At 35.1% G+C, this 21,093-nt stretch overlaps 1 protein-coding gene across 3 annotated transcripts in view; it reads right to left on the bottom strand.

The window, feature by feature from the left end:
* Nucleotides 1-21,093, bottom strand: part of ATP10D (ATPase phospholipid transporting 10D (putative)) — a 104,330-nt gene that overhangs the window by 31,139 nt on the left and 52,098 nt on the right. For all 3 annotated transcript variants that reach the window (XM_081303755.1, XM_081303756.1, XM_081303757.1), the window contains 4 exons: nt 20,589-20,716; nt 20,215-20,467; nt 8,052-8,290; nt 1,955-2,143 (listed from right to left, as the gene is read on the bottom strand). In XM_081303755.1, the coding sequence (XP_081159881.1) occupies nt 1,955-2,143; nt 8,052-8,290; nt 20,215-20,467; nt 20,589-20,716 (809 nt within the window). The remainder of the gene's footprint in view (nt 1-1,954; nt 2,144-8,051; nt 8,291-20,214; nt 20,468-20,588; nt 20,717-21,093) is intronic.

Genomic DNA, 21,093 nt, shown 5'->3' with positions numbered 1-21,093 from the left:
TCCTCTAAATGATTAGCAGCCTGCTTCTTACTTACAACCTGAGTGGAAAACATGAAGAAAAATAAAAGCCACCATGGAAAACAGTGTGTTGAGGGTGATGATATAATAAATCTCTATAATCTTTTGGGAAGAAATATGACAACTGATAACAAAAGATATCAAATGATAACATTGGGAATACTTACAGCAATTTATCCAAAAGTTACAAAATGCTAACACTAGAAATAGAGTAATTTTTCCTAGGGAAATAATTTTGAGGTTTACAAAATCTATAATCTTTATTGGGTACATCCTAGCAAAAACAATTTCAAAGTTATAAGCAAATTAAGTATTCAATAGTAACAAAACAGAAACACCTTCTTGCAATATTATAAAATAATTAAGAATAAAATTTATAAAGACTATGGGGTAGTATTGAAAAAGCTATGAAAATGTAAGGACAAATGAGTAACAATACACATAGTAAAAATACCTTAAGAGAGTAAATGAACAACATTTTTTTTCCTTTAACTTTCCAGATTCTATAAAAGGTTACTTTGACTTTTTTAAAAATAATCAGAACTGTAAACAAAATAATTTAAGGAAGAAACATCAGAATATGAATACAAATTTCTATGTTTACAGAGCATTTTCTTATTTGTGCCCTAATTTCTGTTAGATCTCTTTTTATCAGTGATAAAATTTAGAATTTAATACTAATACACAGAAGATCAATTAATTGAATGCTAAAATTTTCTCATTCATAAATGCCAGGGGGATTAAAAAGTTTTTTTCTGAAAAATTACTAACTTTATAATGGTTTGAGGATCTCATTGCTGGTCAACTTTTGAAGTTATCAACAACTCAAAAATCAGAAGAATTAACCCTAATCACAGATGAGGTTTTCATGTTCCATTTAATTTCTGATTATCTCCTGTTCACTATTTTCCACCATCACCTTGAGATAATGAACAACAATATTTCTTAAACAGAAAACACCAAAAGATTCCAACTTGAAACATATTTATGAAGAAAAAAAATGTTCTGTAAGGAAAACACAAAGCACCCAGTGATTTATTCTCTAACTACATAATCACTTTTCAAAGAGCAACTTCCTAGTAAAACCTTGCAAATATATAGTTTTCTAATCAAATGCACCTTAATTGGAAATAAATTACTTTTATGTTAAGGTTGACCATCTCTGAAGTTGCCAAAAGAAAATGATCTAATAGAAAATTAAAATTTAATTGGGTTATGGTGCAAAATTGAATTTTAAGTGGACGTACGGAAAGGGGAGATAGTTATACACAAAAGAAGTTAGCACAGCCAGGTGATGAATCACTAGCCCTTAACACAAGTTTTTCTTCTTAATTGAAAAATGAATTCTCCATGAATTCCAGGCTATAAACAGACTTTAAAAATGGAGTTTTCATAAAAACAACAGAATCTTGTTATGTTATACACATACTGGATTTTAGATTCAGTTAAAATTGACCCAACTAGTACTTGAGAAAGCACATTATCAGTAAGCATGATGATGAACCCAATAATTCTTATTGTGTTTGATAAAGTAGAGATGATGTTGGAGGTCTCAAAAGTTTCAAAGCAAGTTTTAATTTGGTAAGTAAACTAAAGCATAATGAACACATTCTCATCAGTTATCCCTTACAAACTGGTTTTGGGAGCCTGGGCAAATTACTCTATGTCATCTATAAAATGGGAAATAGTAGAGTAAGAATATCTAATTCAGAGGACTGTTGGGAGGGTTAAACACATTAATACACTAAGGAAATCACTTAGACCATGGTTAAATGCAGGGTAGAGACTCAGTCCTAAAAACATGTCATATTAATGTTACTATTAGATACTATTATTATTATTTATTGTTATTATCATATAGCAAGACAGTATAGATACATATAAATCCCAAATTCTCCTGCTCAGAGATGACCCTTGGTTGCAAAGGAGGCTTTACCTTTTGTCGAGGTTGGTTAGGAGCAGAAACCACCACTGTGTTGCAAATTGCCAGGGCAATAAAGAAGTCCATGATGTACAAAGTCTCCAGGGCAGGACTTGGGATGGTTCCGTCTCCTGGGGTAAACAGCTGAGGTGTAATCTGACTAAATTTGTCCAAAAGCCTAGTATCAGGCACCACATCAGTTTCCTGAAGATTCGATAAGACAATAAGACAAAATACAATCAACAGAAGAAATAAATTTTATAACCAGGATCTAAATGAAGCATGAAATGGGAAACTTTTCTTTTTTAAAAAAAAAAAAAAGCAGAAAACAAACAAACAAAAAGTTAATGCATATGGATGGAATCATGAAAGTGACAATAGAAAACACATAAAAATATATAGAAATCCAGACTCTACATTATTAATAGAGACAAATTTGACTATTAACTTAAAACTAAGCAGCAGATAGAAACAGTGATATTCTACCAAAATCTAGTTAAATTTGTATTTCTCATTTTGAAATGCATTGTTCCAGGCAGATATATATTTTATTGTGCCTAGAATTCTGCCTTGCCTATTGATTGACCCAAGAATAACTGACGAGTATGAATTCTTCTTAAAATGCGTTTGTTATTCATATCGCATCACTTTAACGAAATATTTAATAGCTCAATTTATTACTATTGTAAAAACCAACTCTCCAAAATAGAATTTATTGCAGGCAGGCTAACAGATTTAATCAGCACATCTCAGCAATATCCTGTAAGAAACAGATTAGTAGGGTTTTTTTCTAAGAGACTTCTGATCACCAAATATGTATGGTAAATATGCCCTCCTCTGAAAAGTTCTTAGTAAAGGATTTGCTCTATGAAGTTTTATTATTGGAGAAAAGTATGCCATTTTATTTCACACAGTGCTTCTCACACTTATTTGAGAGTTTTAACAGAAGAATATTGTATTAGAAATCTGATTATAATCCAAGAACATATATCCAACTGTTTAAGAATCTTTGAGCTGAGTCAAAGGGGTACAAGGCATTCAGAATCAAGGTTTACAAATACACTACTGTACGGTAGAGGAGTCCTGAATTCTGGCCAGCAAAACACACTGCCTTAAGAAAGCCAAGAGAGATGATTTAGAGCAAAGAGTGAAACATGGAAATTGTGGGTGGGATCTTGGACGCAGAAGAGCATGGCTTGCATTTTATGCTTCAGATTTGGCAAGAGTTGCATAAGTTTAATAGGAAAAGAGTTTGCACTGAAAATCATGTGGATTTGGGATCAGGTATTATCTCCATTGTATCCAAATTGGTGGCTGCTTACATCACTTTTTTGAGAACTCATACCTAATAGGGTAGATGTTCAAGGTAAATGGGATAGTGACTGAGAGGAAACCAGTACAACAGTAACCCAAGTAATTTAACATTTCTTTTCTTTCCTTCTCAAATGACAAGCACTTACCCTCAGGCATGTTACAGGATCACAATAGGTTTTAAAAGGGCCATGTTATCAGCTGTCACAAAGCATTCTCAGATGCCAGCCTGTGCCATAATCATGAGAATAAAAGTAATACCAAAGCACCGACCCAAGTCCTGCGTGTGTGTGTGTGTGTGTGTGTGTGTGTGTGTGTAAATTGTGTAGATAAGAATTAGCAAAATAAAGTGGGAAGAAGCACCCTAACATAATACAAATAAAAGAAGAATCCAGAAGGAGATTTAAGGAAAAGGCCACATGGAAATGAAGCTACAGATAAAAATTATTTCTTCACTTTACTTGTTTTTGACAAAATAATCTTTAATAAGGTAGTTGATGAATGAAGAAGGTATCGAGATACCACATGCAATTTTTTTTTATCTATGACTTTATCTACAGATGTTTTCCCCAGGATCCAGATCTTTTTCATTGGAATCCTGTATTTTTTTAAAAAAATGACATTTGTTCTTTTTTCCTATGATAGACAGCTCTATCCTCTCTGAATACTATGAAGTTGAGAATCAGGCCCACAGTATCTTGACTTAAATGATTCCATGCCCTTGCATTTTTCTCCCCAGAGAGCTTGGAAGTTCCTTTGAAGTAAGGGCTGTATCTTACTGATCCCTAACTCAGTATCCAACACATTGCAAAGTTTATTGTTATACATTACTACCAAACACTGGCTAGCCTTATACTTCATAAGGAAAGAGATGGAGAAACAAAAAGATGTTACTCTTTGGAAAATAAACCATATTAGCTCTTACTGGGCCTAAAATAGACATCTTATTAAAATTCAGAGAAAATTTATATTCCCAATTAGAGCACAGAGCAGACAGCCAGATGTGGACAGCTTCCCATCATGTAAACAAAGCTTCTTTATCTGGTTTCTTAGTGGGAGTTCCAAAGCTTTGTCTAAATCTTGTGAGATGATATTTGACCATTAGAAATTCTAGATTTATCCTCTTGATTCATATTAACCCTTCCTGTCAGATTGCAGATTCCACAATCATTTCTTTCCTTCCTTCCTTTCCCCTCCTACCCCTACAATTTGATAGATTTGATATATTCACATTTGTTAATATGTAAATACAAATTAAATAAGCAAAAACTGACCAGAGCTCCTCTTTTCTCTCCTATATGCTTGCTGAAGCTTTCAGATGACTTTAATATAATTTAAATTTACATTTGTTTTAAAACTGAGTGACGAGACACTCAATTATACTGAGTGGCAATTATATAAAATCCCAAATGCCCACAGTTACAAATGGATGGGAGATGAGTTGACCAAGCAGCTATAAGGCTGTTTCCTACTCCTCCTCTGTTTCCACATGTACCTAAGGGTTTTGTTTCCTTTTCTGCTGCTACTTTTCTCCCATTTTAGGGGCTAACTGCTCCCCCCTCTGAAACTTTGGCTTGAGTATAGCTCCAAATGCCTTCTCTTGGTCCCTTCTGATTCCTAAACACCATAGACCTGAAGGTAAACGACAAAGGCCAATAGCGACACACACTGACAACTTCTCTGCTCAGGCTCTCCCATGAGTGTCGGGTGTCTGCATGTGTTCTGGGCTGTCTGCCCAGCTTGCTACCTAGAACATAACCGAATGCTAGGAGCAAAAAATGTCTTATTCCTTTTATATCCCAGTGTCAGTATTATGCTATGTCTTCTACTAATTGATTAATTAAGTCATTTGTCCCATAAATATTTTTGTTGGTCAATGGTGCCATGCATCTCTCAAAGAAAGTAGGGTGCATAAGACAAGCAAGATCCTGTCTTGCATGAAACTCCAATTCTACCTGGAGGACACAGTTAATACAAAAGTACCCCATAAGTAAATAAGATACTTCTAGATTGAGACGGGAGAAATGGAAAGTATTTGGGATCAGGTGGCCAGGTAGACTCCATTACACAGGTGACACCTGAGTTGAGACCTCAATGATGGGAAGGAGATAGCCATAGAAAGACCTGGGAGAATGTCCCAGGTAGAATGAACATCAAGCTGATTGAAAGAGAAACACTAGGGGATTACAGAAGCATAAACACATTGGCTTACAAAGTAAAGGCTTCTATTTCTAGAATACGTAATATAAACCCAGGTCCAAAGGCCTCAATGACATAATGTCATAAGTTTCAAAGATTGATATTGCTATGCCAGCTCTTAATTTGCTTCCCATGAAGGTGCCATTTTATAAGCGAGTACTTCTAGGAAGCTCATCTCTCTCTTCATCTTGACTCCATGGATGGGTGGACTTTAAGAATCATATGCAAAATTTTTATAGAGGCCAATTTTTCAGGTCAATGATTACATAGCTTTCTTAAAATAATCTTTAGTCACCAAAAAGGATAAAATCAACTTGTGCAGACCCAGAGAGATGGTCTTATGTTTTTAGGAAGAACATGATCTCTTTATCCTATAAAGAAGACATCCCTCCCCACAACATTCACTTAATTAAAGTGACACATGGCACTGAAAAGACTGAGGTTATTAAGTAGCTTCATTCAAGAACCTTCAAAAATATTTCATTGATAATGAATGAGCTAGAAACCATGTTGAGGATTCAAGATGAAACAGTTGTTGCTCTCAAGAAATTAAAGTCAGATGTAAAAATAAAACCAATGTAACATGGTTCAAGGGACAGAGGGAACATGCAAACAGCTTAGAAGCCAAAACAACATCATCTGAAAAGTCTTCAGAAAGCCGATATGAAAGGTTTTTCTTAAATTAACATTTCATCAGATTTGTTGAATAGAAGTGGGATATGAAGGGAGAACATATTTTAGGCAGGGAAAATACTGTAGATAAAGGCAGAAAAAAAAAAACTCTAAGAAGTACTCATTTGTTCCAATGGCAGAGTGTGGTTTGATGAGGAAATAGTGAGGAGGTATGGCACAGGCCCAGCAGGCTGTCAGTATTGTGCTACTCCAATTGAACATGAGCCTACGAGTGCTTCCTTTCAGGTGCGTGGAAAAAGTAAAAGTTCATGTTATGGTATGGTTTGGATATGGTGTCTCTCCAAAGTGCCTGTGTTAATGCAGGAATATTTAGAAGTGAAATGATTAGTTTACGAGATCTGCAACCTACTCAGAACATCCTAGCTTGAATGATCAAATAGTTGGTAACTAGTCAGGTTACAACCTTCAAAAATAACTCAAAAATACTTCTTAACTAGCAGAAGGGTCCCTGGGGGGCATGCCCTCAAAGATTTTATCATCTCTGTGGTCCCTTTCTCCTTCTCTCCCTTGCTCCCACTCATGGCTTCCAAGAGCGGAGCAATGTTCTTCCATCCCATCCTTCAGCCATGATGTTCTGCCCCCATTGGGTCCAAGCAATGAACTCAGCTGACCATGGACTAAACCTCTGAAATTGTGAGCCAACCTAAACTTTCTTCTTTAGATTGTTCTTATCAGGTATTTTGGTCACAGCAATGAAAGGCTAACACAGTTCAGTAGAGGGATAAGTTAACAAATAGCATAGGAGAAAATAAATGCATATATACATATGAATTTCTAATACAGACTTAAAATGAGTGTAGAGAAAAGGTTATGTGTATTACTTCCTTATTTCTTTCAAAGTTGGAGAAAAATTGAGATGTTTGAAACAGCTTACCATATGATCAAGACACAATGTAACAGGTATTCTATTCTTAGTGCCACAGAAATGAGTTGAACTATAAGGGTCACACTACTTGCTGCACTTGTGCACTTGTTGACATTTGTAAAAGAGACAGTAGATATTTCCAAGGCCTTTCCAGGTCAAAGGAGATCCCTGGGGTGCATTCACATAATGTATCCACTAGGAAAATCTTACAACACTGTAGCAACATAAGGTATCCCATAGATGATTTATTCTTGTTATGTCACCAATTTGGGAGTTATTACTAGTCTCATTATTGGAGATTTCATCTCATTGGAGGTCTCATCCTTCTTGGTAAAACACAAATATTTATGTAGTGTGAAAGACAAAAAGAAAACAAGTATTTTAAAGAAGTACTTTTAGGTATAGTAAAATATTTAATGTCTAAGTTTTTTGCACAAGCATCTTTCCTCTGTTTCCTCTAATTTTTTTTCTGCAGAAAAATGAGTTTGTTAATGGGTGTAATCAATCATTTCCTAGCAGTTTCTAAGGAAACTAAAAACATACCCTGATGATCTGTTTGATGGAAATATTAGAAAATGCTCTTTTGAAGGCTAGGAATGAGGGACAAGACCCAAGTTTGGTGGAGCAGAGAGGAAGATTACAGAGATAAAAAGGTCTTCAAGGTCACCAAAAGGCCTATGAATTTCCCTGTCAACTAGACATATCCACCTGTCTGTGAGATAAGTAAGCTTTGTTGGACCCAAGAGTGAATCTGATCTTTAAGTGAAGGGAGCCCTCCAGGCTCAGACAAGTTCATTCCTGGATCAAAAATATTACATTTTTCTGAAACAGTATATAACTTCTCAACACTGAATTATTTCAAAAATCAGGAAGTTGTAATATTATTTGTTTATACTTATTATGTGTCACAATCACACAGAACTATAATGATGTAGTCTCTTCTTCAGTAGAAAGTAGAACAATCTTTGGCTGAATTGTCAGTACAAGGCTGTTCTTCCCTTAAACACTGTGCATGTGTAATTCTAGTCATGAGTTCACACTTACAATGGGGCTACTGAAGGCAGCTTGTCTAGAATGAGGCACTTCACTGGCTCCTTCTCCACTTCCTACAGCAAAAGTACTTCCAGAAAGATGATTTGAGGGTTTGCTTCCCAAAGGCCCATTATGAACTGTCCGGATGCTGTAGGCTCTCAGTCTTGCCATATTGCTGACGGAGCTGCTGAGGGTGTCTGCATACTCTTCTTCTTCAGAGACAGCTTCCTGATAGGACTCCAACCTCTTGGCTGAGGGATAAAAAGCAGACTGGGTTATCATCTGAGAACAAACTTATGAGCTGACTATGTCAGGCAGTTACTTAAATGGCTATTTCACACCACTTCCCCTTTCAAACTGGCCTCCAAATCTCCCACTTTGTATCCTTAGTTAATAACCTTACTTAGTTAATAACCTTACTTCATACCTTATGGGAGAAGTAGGAACAATCAGATAGGAACTCCCTTCTGTTTTCATCATCAGATCTGACAACTTATCTGCATCTGTATCCATACTCTTTGCCTTTCTTCCTACTGCTATGGAGGAAGCATCTCTTCATGTTCACATGAGATACCCTCCACCTGTGTTCTAGATCCTCCCTCTGACCTCAAGGTCTTCATCTTTCATCTTTGCAGCTCTTCCTCTTTTATTTATACCTATCTCCTCAACCAATATATTTCAGGACTTTCTGTTCCCATCTATCCATTGATAAATAAATAAATAAAAGGTCATATGTGTCTATCCTTGTCTCATTTGGAGCCCTCAGTAATAACTACCAGAATTGATCACTTTTTTCTTTAAGAAATGTTCCTTTCGGCTTTTCTGACACCACACTTATCTGTTTTCCCTCTCACTTTACTGGCTAGTCCTGGTTAGTTTTTCCTGCCATCTTTCTTCTCAAATATTAACAAGCTGTAGAAGCTCCTTCTCTTATCCACTTAGACACTCTTTCTTGAGAATCTCATCTGGTTCCATATTTGAAAAAGAATCGCTGCACATATGACCTCTAAGCCCATACCTTCAGCTCTGGCCTCCACTTGGATGTCTACAAGTCTCTTCCAGCAGATTATCAGCATGGCTCACTGCCTCACCTCCTTCAAGTCTCCCATCATACACCTCCGTCAGTAAAGACTTACTATATCAGACCACAGTATTGATTACAGATCCTACCCCAACATTCACCACCATTGACACATTATATATCTTTCTATCTTAATCTTTTGAATCATCCAGTAGAATATAAACTATAACAGGGCAGAGAACTTTGTATTTTGTTAATATATTAGAGTCCAAAGCAGTGTCTTATAAGGATTCAATAGAGACTTATTGACTAAATGAAAAATAATCACTTTAATTTAATGTGGTTAAAATAGAACTCCTTTCGTTCCTTCCCAAACTTTCCTCTGGTCTTTTCCATTCTTGTTAATGGTACCTAACTTTCTGTCTGGTAACTGAAGCCGAAATTCTAGGAGTCTCCTGGATATTTCCCCTCTTCCCCAGATGCAAAGTATCACCAACACTTGTCTACTCTATATCCAAAATACATCCTGAATATTTAGACTTTTTTCCATTTCCATACCTTAGTCCAAGCCACTGTTACCACTCAACTGGACTAGTGCTATAGTCTCAGAGGTGGTCTCCCTGCCCCTCCGCAATCTACTCCCCAAATAGTAGCTAAAGTGACCTTCCTGTAAGATAAAGCAGATCAATCACTTCAATTGCTTCCTGATAAAACTCTCCAGCTTCATGATTTACTTAGAATAAAATCTGGACTTCATATACTGGCCCACTTAACTCAAAAATGATCTGACCTCTTCTGACTTCTCTTTCTTGACCTTCCTTCTACTTTCCTACTAAAATCCAGACTCACTCTTTTTTTCTTTATTTTGAAAGTTTGCAAGCAGCCCGAGGGGCTATATGCTAGTTGCTCCCACTGACTAGAAATTTTTTACTCCTGAACTTCAGGGTTATGTCTTTCAGATCTAGACTCTAAAATCCCATTTACAGAGCTCTAGCCTGGCCATCCAATTCAAAATATCCATCCAGTTATCCTATATCATAGAACCCTATTTTAATTTTCTGCAAAGTTCTTAATACTGTTTAATATTTTTGATTAAAAATTTCATGTATTTGTGACTATTTTCTCCAGTAGAAGCCTTGTGAGAGAATGTCTCTTTTGCATTATTTATCATTGCAACCAGTGTCTGGAATATAGAGTACATAATCAATAAATTCATGCTTTGGGGATTGCTGACTGTCTCTTTTCAGCCTAAGTTCACTTAGTAAACAAAGTATGATTTGGGGAAATCTATTTTATAAAATTAAGAATGTTTTCATATTCTACTTATTATAATAATTCTGTGTATATTTTTAAGGGTAAGAAGGCAAATGGTGATCTTAGATTCTAGTACCAACTCTTCTAATGACAAAGTGGCTTTCAGCAAAACACCCACTCTTTCTTGGCCTCTGTTTTCATAATCAAACATTTTGGAATGAACCATTGCAGTTTGATGACTTTAATATCTATTCAAATTATGGAAGTTTATTGTATGTTCTGCCTAAATGTTACAGAATGTTTCTTTATATGATCTTTCAGCTTGTAAAACCAATCCACTAATTGTGTCCCAAAGATTCTGATCTCCTCCATCCTCATCAATGCCCTTATTTAGAATACCTGTTTTTGTCTTGTTGACTGATGGAAATCCTAAACACCTTCAGAGACTTGATTCAAATACCAGTTTCTCAATTAAAAGGTCTATAATTGTATCAACTCTTAGCCAAGCCACTGCTGGACTTGTTTACTTTTCATGAACAGAAAGTTACTATGTACCAGGAGATGGTTTCATTTAATCATTATAACAGTCCTCTGAGTAAGTACCATTAGTACCCCCATTTTAGAAGTGGTATGGGTTAGTCTTAAAACCAGGTCTACTGAACTCCATAGCCAATCACTTAGCCCTAACAATATACTGTTTCTAAAAAATCTAGCCATATATGTTAATATGGCCAATTTTAATACAGCCAACATCCCTTTTTTTCACACGGCCAATCTCCCCTGTTTGACTTCAATGACTCCATGTTTTTTACTCCAATATTTATTAATAAGATCATAAATAAATATATGAATAAAATATCACTAGCATCAATGGAAAGTTGTGGGGTAGGAACATGTATTGAAGATTTTCTTTGATCAAGCATTTGGCTAGGTCATAAATATGCATGGGCATGTACAGTATGTATATTTTTTTCTTTTTTTAATTTTCAAAATAATATCATCTGGTATGAACTATCACTGCTTAATAAGCCAATCCCATAAAACCAAAGGCCTAATGTTCTCTCTGTTATGTGGATGCTAACCCACAACAAGGGAGGGTGGGGAGGGGAAGAATCAAAATCCATTGGATGAGACTGAAGGGAAAGGATCGGGGGAGGGAATAGGAAAGAATTAATCAGACATAACTTTTCTACCCTTGTATGTGAATACACGACCAGGGTAAATCCACATCATGTACAACCATAAGAATTAGAATAGGATCCTAATTAGAATAAGTTATATTCCATGTATATATAAAATGCCAAAAAGTGGGGTGGGGAGGATTGTGGCTCAGTGGTAGAGCACTTGTCTAGCAAATGTGAGGCACCAGGTTTGATCTTCAGCACCACATAAAAATAAATAAGTAGATTAAAAATACTGTGTCTATCTACAACTAAAATAATAATAATAATAATAACCCATAAGGATTAAGTTGCCCAACTATGGTTAATCCACTGATTAAAGATAGGGCTGATATTTGAATTTAGATCTTTCTAATTCCAAAGCCAGTACAAGTATCGACACATCATAGCCTCTTTGTTTTGACTTGTATCTAATAGGTTTTCTCAGTGTTTCTTAACATGGGCTAAATTTGTATCCTGGGGGACTTTTCACAGTTGCTGTCCACACATTTGGTTGTCCTCACTGAGAAAGGCAGGTTGCTGGTGTTTAGTAGGTACAGGCTAAGGATCCTTATAAACATTTACAATGCCTAGGACAACACCCCACGACAAAGTAACCCAGCCCAAATGCCAACAGTTTTGAGATTAACAAATCCTTGAGTAGCTCAAAAAATGTACTGATGATGCAAAGTCATTTTAAAAATAAATAAAATGTTTCAAAATCTAAAAAAACTAAAAGCTATACTTCATGATCATGTACCTTCTCCTGGCCATCATTAGGGAAATCAGTATCATGCACTGTGTAGTATGATGTCAGGCAGCTCAGCTAGTACTGTAAGATAAACTTGTTCAACCAGAACAACTGAAGGAGTAGAACTTGGAAGACAAAGAATGACTCGATCTTGAATCATTTTGTGAAAAGCTATGAGTCTAAAGTCTAAAGTCTAAAGTCCACAGAAATGGAAACTTACAGTGTGATTCAGAAAACAAAGCTACTGGAGCTATACTTCAGGGTCCAGTGAAAATTTTACGAAAGTTGGGTATGAGAAGCAAAGATTCATTATCATATTGACAAAATGAAAACTGTCTAAATGGTAATGAAGACTTTTAATCTTTCTCTTAAAGTAGGTACTATTTAGTTCCACAAATGCTTCAAAACAGGCCAGGAATTCTTGCATTCTGATTCATCAGAGGAAACATTCATGTGTGTAATCTATTCTGTGTCTGAGGTAGGTCCTTGGTTAGGTATCAAATGATCTACTTTTTTATTGTTTTAAACCCTAGTCTATCTTCTTTTCCCATTCTCCCTAAGACCATACTAATACCATAAAACTTATTTACGGCTTATAACTTGCATTAGTTTCATATCTTGAAGAAATGGTTAAGAGACTATAAGCAAAAAGTTTATCATACTTTTCAATGTGCATTTCATGGAACCAAAACCAGCACACTCAAATAAACTCCATTCAACTGTATCATCTGCACATCCTCCATCAAATCTTCCTCTATTAACTAATTTCCCAAACATCTCCCACATTCCAATGTTCACTTGCTGTAGACAATCTCCACCAAACCATATCATCGACCTCTCATTGATACCCAAACTTCTTGTTCTAAACCAATTCTCCATACATTTTTAGCATTTCAAAAATTTCGGATATCCTGCCTCAAGACAACAAATCTTAATCAGTATAAAAGCCACCTCCAAAATTGACCACCTGAAAAATCAAAACAATATAGAATAAGAATACCAACTTTAACCTTAAATTAGCATGATAAATTTATATTTACACATCGTCTTCCCACATTGGGCCATTAGCTCCTTAAGAGACAGATGAATTTCTTGTTTTAATAATCAGTAATTATATAACAAGGGTCCACTTCATGCTTTGAATATAACATTTGCTTTTCCACCACTGTGGCTTATTTTAAAACTGACATGTTTTCTTCTTCCTCTTTTCTCTCTCTTGCTCCTTAATTATGGTGGAAGTAGAATTAACCTTCTTCCCAGCCTAGGCTGAGTTATCTGTCCTTTGACTCACAGATCACAGAAATGAAGAAGTTGCAACTCCAGATTTGGCACCTATAGATCTAAAAGACAGCTATCTCTCAAGGCTACAAATAAATTATGACTCCTGAGGGGGCACAGCTAGAGTATAGACTTTGAATCACCTCTTTAAAAAGTCCTCTGTTCCCCTTGACAAGGAGAGTCACAGCCTTTGGGACAGGAGTCCCCTGTGCTTCTCAATTTTTTTAGCAAAGCAATAAAACTTCTTTTTCCTTTATCTCAAAATTTTGTCCTTTTTATTGGGTCAACATCAGGGACAAGGATCAAGCTTTTGGTATCATAAGAATAATAATCATAGCAGCTAATACTGATGGGGAACTTATTCTACGCCATGTTCTATTCTTTTTTTAAAGATTTTTTTATTTGTACTAATTAGTCATACATGACAGTAGAATGCATTTTGACACATCATACATAAATAGAGTATAACTTCTCATTCTTCTGGTTGTACATGATGTAGAATCACACTGGTACATAATCACTTATGCACATAGAGTAATAATGTCCAATTCACTCAACTATCCTTATCTCATCTCATCCTTTTACTCAATGAAGTAGATACCCTCATTGATAATTTTTTGTTAAATTTCATAGAAATTAGATAATATGCCTAAGGTCACACAGATTGTAGGTAATAGAAATGGAATTCAAGCTTAGGAGATCTGACTCTAAAATCCTTTTCTTGGTAAATGCTCAATACTGCCTCCATGTACAACAGATTCACAAAGTGTACCTTATAAAGGCACTCTCCAGACAAGCCCAAACTGAGAGACATTCTAAAAAAATGCCAGAATAGTGCCCCTCAAAACTGTTAAGTTCATCGAAAAGAAGGAAAATTTGAGGAGCTGTCAAGCCTAGGTTATATGGCATCCTAGATATGATTCAAGGATAGAAAAAAAGGAGATTATGTAAAAACTAAGAAAACTAATAAAGTGTGAATTTCAGTGAATAATTATGTATCGATATTGGCTCATTACTTATCACAGACATATCATATACTGAGTGTTAACAACCAGGGTATATTAGACCCTCTTTAATGTCCTTATAACTTTTCTGTAAATCTAAAACTCTCCTAAAATGAAGCTTATAGTTTAAAATGGCATTCTTTTTCAGTTGTTCTTCAAAGGAGTGGGTTTTTTTTTTTAAATTTTAATATGTATGCCAGCATGAATTATCTCAGGATATTATTAAAATGCAGATTTTAACTGAAGCTCTGAAGGGGGCCTGAATTTCTGCATTTCTAATACATGCCAGGTGTTGCTGATGCTGCCAGTTCACGACTACACTTCAGGTTAAAAGGTCTGAAAATATGTCATGTGTGTTTTGTCAGTTGCAATGTGTATAAAAGGTTATTTCCAAGCAGCAATGTTCCTTATAGGCTATTTCCTAGTGACACTTTTGCTCAGAAAACCAGAAGTATTGACCACAAAAGCACAGGTATACATTTCAATGAAAATAATATCTTAGAATTAAGTTCTGGGGGAAAGAAAAGCTGGTTCTTATCATTACCACTATCCCCAGTGTACACACACAGGCACGTGTGCTTGTTTTCTAAACCATTGCATAAAAGAAATCAGAAGCTCTGGATGCGTTTACAGTAGTAAAGTGTTGATAGTCAAAGTCGGCACCTTTTAGAGGTAGTGCGAGACTCTATGGTTCTCAAACAAATATCTTATCTTCACTTACACTTCAGTAAGGATAACACTTAATTCTAGTCACTTGGTATCTTTTCTGCATTGAGGAAACATATAAAAGAAGTACTTCCTTGGGCAAGAAAGTGTATGTTCAGGGACTAAGGTGGAAGATGGCTAGTATTAGCCCTTTTAAATGTTACAAATACAAATATTTAAATGTTATACATACAAAAAATAGTGCAGTGCTTCCCATTGTGTACTTTATGAAACATTACTGCTGCAAGATGCAAGACCCCTCCTGTAAAGAGACTCTAGTTAAATAATTCTAGGAAATGGTAACCTCACAAATGCACTATAGAGGTACATAGCACCTATTTAGCTATATAGTACTGTCTATCAAATCTATATAGCAGAATAGTGGGCAGTGGATCTCGCAGAACCTGCCACCATACCCACCAGTGCAGATCTTTGAGACCCCATAGGCTCTCTCTACCCTTGGAGGCATATGGGGTCATGCTGTAAAGCCAGTTTTACTTCTGCCCTCTGCATGCACAGCACAAAAGGATCCCAAGGAAATCTTTGGGGAGTTCTTCATTCTGCTTTAGCTCAGTGACTCATGAAGGTCATACCATGCTCTCAGGGTATATGCCCTAAACAGTCTTAGAGACAATCATCATCTAGACAGAGTTCTGTATTCCATCCAAGTTAGTTCCATGTGCAAAGCTGCTAAGAGGTATTCTCACTAACCTCATCCCAAATCACTCCTGCTAGTCACCTGACAAATACCTCAATGGAATAAAGAGAGTGTGTGTGAAGAATCTCCAGCCCTTACTCTGTCCAACAGATACAGAGCCTAAAAAGACATGGAGGGGAGTTTGATCCTGACTCCGCCTCTCCTTGTGTGACAGCTAGAGCTACACCAGTGTCTTATAGAGAATAAAAGCTCCAGGCCATCATCACAACTGAACATCAAGTAGCAGAATTGTTTTAAAATAACATCCAACGTCAACAGAGCCAGAGGAAACCCCCCACACCAGACAGAGGTTCCATTCCCATTAGAGAAGTAACCACAGAGGGTACCCTTCATATACTCTCCTTTACCACACTCTTGGAAGACCTACAGAGAAAAGTAGCTTTCTCAGACTCTGCCATGGTACACATTGTACTAAAATCCATTAATGTTAGTCAAAGAAGCCACAGGGACACTATACTAAGAAGTCCAATTGGAATTAAACTTTACATTACACAATAAGCCAATATCTCAGGATGCATCATCAGGAGAAGCTGCTTACTTAGAAGGCATTCACATAAAAGTAAAAGAGATATCCATCACAACAGACGTGCAGATCTCAACACAGAAATGTAAGAAATATTTTTTAAAAAAGCAACAAGACACCTCCCGTAGTTTATAATTGTCAAGTAACTGATGGCAAAGACATTGACATAGCTAAAAATGCCAAAGAATTCAAAAGAATGATTTTAAAAACATTCGATGAAACCCAAGAAAATACATATATACAGTTGAAAAAGTAAGGAAGAATTCAGGATATGAATTCATTGAAGTCATTCTCCTGCCTTAGCCTCCTATGTGGCTAGGATTGCAGGCATGTGCCACCTGGGTAGGACCAGTTTTTTTGAAAAGCAATGTAGCAGTATTTTTCCTTGAAAAGGGTATTCAAGATCTTCCCGGGTGTGGTGGCACACATCTATAATCCCAGAGGCTCAGGAGGCTGAAGCGGGAGGATCACCAGTTCAAAGCCAGCCCCAGCAAAAGCGAGGCACCAAGCAACTCAGTGAATCCCTGTCCTCTAAACAAAATACAAAATTGGGCTGGGGATGTGGTTCAGTGGTCAAGTGCCTCTGAGTTCAATCCCTGGTACCCCTCAAAAAAATTTTTAAATAAAAATGTAAAATCTCAAAAAAAAAAAAAAGAACCAGGTAGAAATCTTGGAAATAAAAAGCTCAATAAGTCAGATTGAAAAAAAAACAACAACAATAATACTCAGTTGAAATCCTCCACAATGGCTAGATTAATCAGAAGTAAGAATATTGAATCTTAATAACTCTGTAAATATAGTACCTTCAGACAGCAATAAAGAAAAAAATAGAAAAGAATGAAGAGAACATAGAGATATCTGGGACACCATTAAAAGACCAAAAGTCTGAATAATCAGCATATTAAAGGAAGAAGAGATACATGCTAAGGGCATAAAAAATATATTCAGCAAAATAGTAGAGAAATTTACAAGTCTTGGGAAAGACGTGAACATTCAGAAATAGCAGACATTTAGAACCAGACTAGACAGGACCAGAAAAGAACCTCTTGGTAACACGTTAAATTGTCAAAAGTACAGGACAAAGAAAAAGTATTAAATGCTGTAACAGAGAAGTGCCAACTCAGACTTAAAGGCAAATGCATTGGAATAATAGCAGATTTCTCAGCAAAAACTCTAAATATCAGTAGGGCATGAAATGACATATTTTAAGTCCTGAAAGAAAATAGCTTCCAAACTAGATTACTATACTCAATGTGATTCTCCTTCAGAATAAAACAGAAATAAAGATATTCCAAGACAAGGATCAACTAAAGGAATTCATGACTATTTGATCAATGTTACAGAAGACATTTAAGGGAATTCTACTCCCAGAAGAAAAAAAAAGATTAACAATCATGAGACAACAAGAATGAATAAATCTCATTAGAAGAGTAGAAAATGAAAATAAAAATAGGAAAGAATCAAACATAATCAATATAGTAAATAATCAAATGTTAAGGTGAATAACACAGGAAAGAATGAACACGTAATATTCAAAATGTACATAGGGTAATAATGTCCAATATACTCAACTATCCTTATCTCAGAAGAAAATCCACAAAATGACAAGAACAATAACATATCTTTTAATAATAATGATGAATGCAAATTGTCTAAAATCTCCAATTAAAAAAGAGCAACTTGCTGACTGAATTAAGAAATAAGACCCAACAATAGGGAGCCTGTAAGTAACTTCCTTCACCTGCAAAATCACACACACACTGAAGTAAAAGGAAGAAAAATGATACTTTAAGCAAACAGAACCTGAAAACAAGCAGGAATGGGTATAATCATCTCTGACAAAATAGTATAAATCAATTAGAAATGACAAAGAAGGTCACTACATATTGATCAAGGGAAAATTCATCAAGAAGTTGTAATAATTATAAATATGTACACTGAATACCGAACACCCAATTATATAAAACAAACACTACTAAAGATAAAAGAAAGATAGGCCCTAGCATAATAATAGTGGGTAACTTCAATATCCCACTCTCACCAATAGATAGATCATCTAAAACAAAATAACAACAAAAATCAACAAAAAAGTATCAGAGTTGAATTACACTACAGATCAAATGAACTTTGAACAGACACCTACAAAATATTCCATCCAACAGCTGCAGAATAAACATTCTTTTTGTTAGCATGTGAAACTTTTTCCAAAATAGATCATATATCATATATTGCAAAACAAATGTTAACAAATTTTTAAAAGTGAAATAATTTCTTGCATCCTATCATATTATAATGGAATGAAACTAGAAATCAATGGCAAGAATAACTACAGATTTCATACTAAATTTCTAAAATAGTATGAAAATGGAAACAGAACATACCAGAACCTCTAGGATATAATAAATGCACTACTAAGAGGAAAGTTTATGGCAATGAGTGCCCACATTAAAAAGAAGAAAAACCCCCCAAATCTCAGAAAGATCTCAAATAAATGACCTAACCACATACCTCAAGATCTTAGAAAAACAAGAACAAACAAAATCAAAATCAGTCGAAAGAGAGAAATAATAAAGTTGAGAGTAGAAAAAAATAGAGGCTAAAAGAACAATATAAGGTACTAGTGAAACAAAGAGTTGGTACCTTGAAAAGATAAAACACAATAGACAAAACTTTAGCTAAACTAACCAAAAAAGAGAGAGAGAGTAAAGACACAAATAAAAAAAAATAGAGGCAAAAACAAAGACAACTGAAACTTAAAGAATACTAGGGAATATTTTCAAAAGCTATATGCCAATAAATTGGAAAATCTAGAAGAAATGAGAAAATTTTTAGATACATATAACCTATCAAAATTGAACCCAGAGCATATACAAAACCTAAATACATGAATAATAAGCAATGAGAATCAAGCAGTTATAAAAAAAAGTCTTCCAACAAAGAAAAGTCCATTTTGATGAAATAGAAGGGAAAGGAATCCTTCCCAACTCAGAATCTAGGAAGCCAGTCGCCAACATTTCCTCTTCTTTCAGCTGTTTTGTTTTTGTGTTTTCTTCTTATGCATCAAAGGATGGGATGAGGAGAAAACTGGTGAATAAATCTCATTAGAAGATTTATTCATTTAGAATTATTTTATAATGTATTTATTCATTTAGAATTATTTTCAAGATATTTGTTAGAGAGATGGTCCATAGCTTGTCAGACATTCAAAAGTATCCACAATGTAATATCATTATCACCCTTCCAAGTGCTACCTTTCACCTCTGCTAGTAGTTTACTTGTAAAGTGCTTACTTTGTATTTATTAGATTATACCAATGACAAAACAAATACTGAATGATACTATGGTACAAATACTAAATTATATAACAACTGCAAATTTGTAAAAATATAAACATTTTCAAAATGATAAAAACACTAAATATATAACACAAATACTACAACTTAAGAAATACTTAATGAAAGCAAATTATATAAATATTAAATGATACAGTGACAATCAAAACATATGTTGAGTATCTTTATCATAATTTCACTTAGTTTATCATTTAGTGTTTATATCACTGTATCATTTAGTATATCTCTTAGTACCTAGTAAATTTTAAAGGAACAGGAACGTAGTGTATAGTTAAGTATGGATGAGTTTAAGTAACCATTCTTAAATATATGCCAGAATTATCAGACATTTAAATGACTTGGGAAAAAAGAAGAAAAAAAAAAGAGACAAATTTTGCAGGTGTTTTTCATACAAAAACCCACACTCACCATTTTCTTCATGGCAGTAATCAAATCCTGCCACACTACACCTTCGAAAAACCATCTTGTTCTCAGTGAGGGTTCCTGTCTTATCAGAAAACAGGTACTGAATCTGTCCAAGATCTTCAGTGATGTTCAGAGCCCGACACTGAACAGTAGAATCTATTTTCTCATTGTAGAAATCCACATCACTTTGAATAAAATATATTTGTCCGAGCTTCACAATTTCGATGGAAACGTAGAGAGAAATGGGAATCAAGACCTAAGAAGACCCAAACAATTTAAAAAGTGTTAAAATTGTTTAAAGAATGTGAAGACAGCTGAGCATAGCTGGATTAGAAGCAAAGACCTTATAATTCCTTGATAAGCCTGATGTAAATTACCTGTAGCAAAATGATCATGGTCCAAAACATATAGAATCCTGCCAACACTGGTGATATGATATGACCGTCAGGCTCCGGGATATTAAAAAAGGGCATGTTTTCATATCTGTTCAGCCAGATTCCATGACCTTTCAAAAGAACACAGAAATCAGAAGAATGCAACATAAATATTATATAAATATAGAACTCTATTCCTCAAGAAGGTGGGGTGAGAGTATTCCTTGTGGTTAATACCATTTGTTTGTTTTTGGAAAAAAGGTCAAATTCAAAAGGCTGTCTCTGTTTTCTTCTCTCTACATCTTTTCCCAGGAGTCTTCAATACTACAGCAAAAAGTAAGTGAATATAGTTAACAATAATGTTTTTCATGACAAAGGTTGAGAGAAATGAACATATGAGGAAAAAATTATTGACAAATAAAAAACTCCCTAATAGAAGACACATTCATAAGTAACACTTTGGGGGAGAAATAAAAGTACTTGATATCTTGCTGAAAAGATGTTAGTA

This window comes from Spermophilus citellus (genome assembly GCF_964194105.1).
Source record: "Spermophilus citellus genome assembly, chromosome: 8".
NCBI lineage: Eukaryota > Metazoa > Chordata > Mammalia > Rodentia > Sciuridae > Spermophilus > Spermophilus citellus.
Note: the sequence above shows the minus strand (reverse complement) of the source record. Positions and strands in the feature narration are given on the sequence as shown.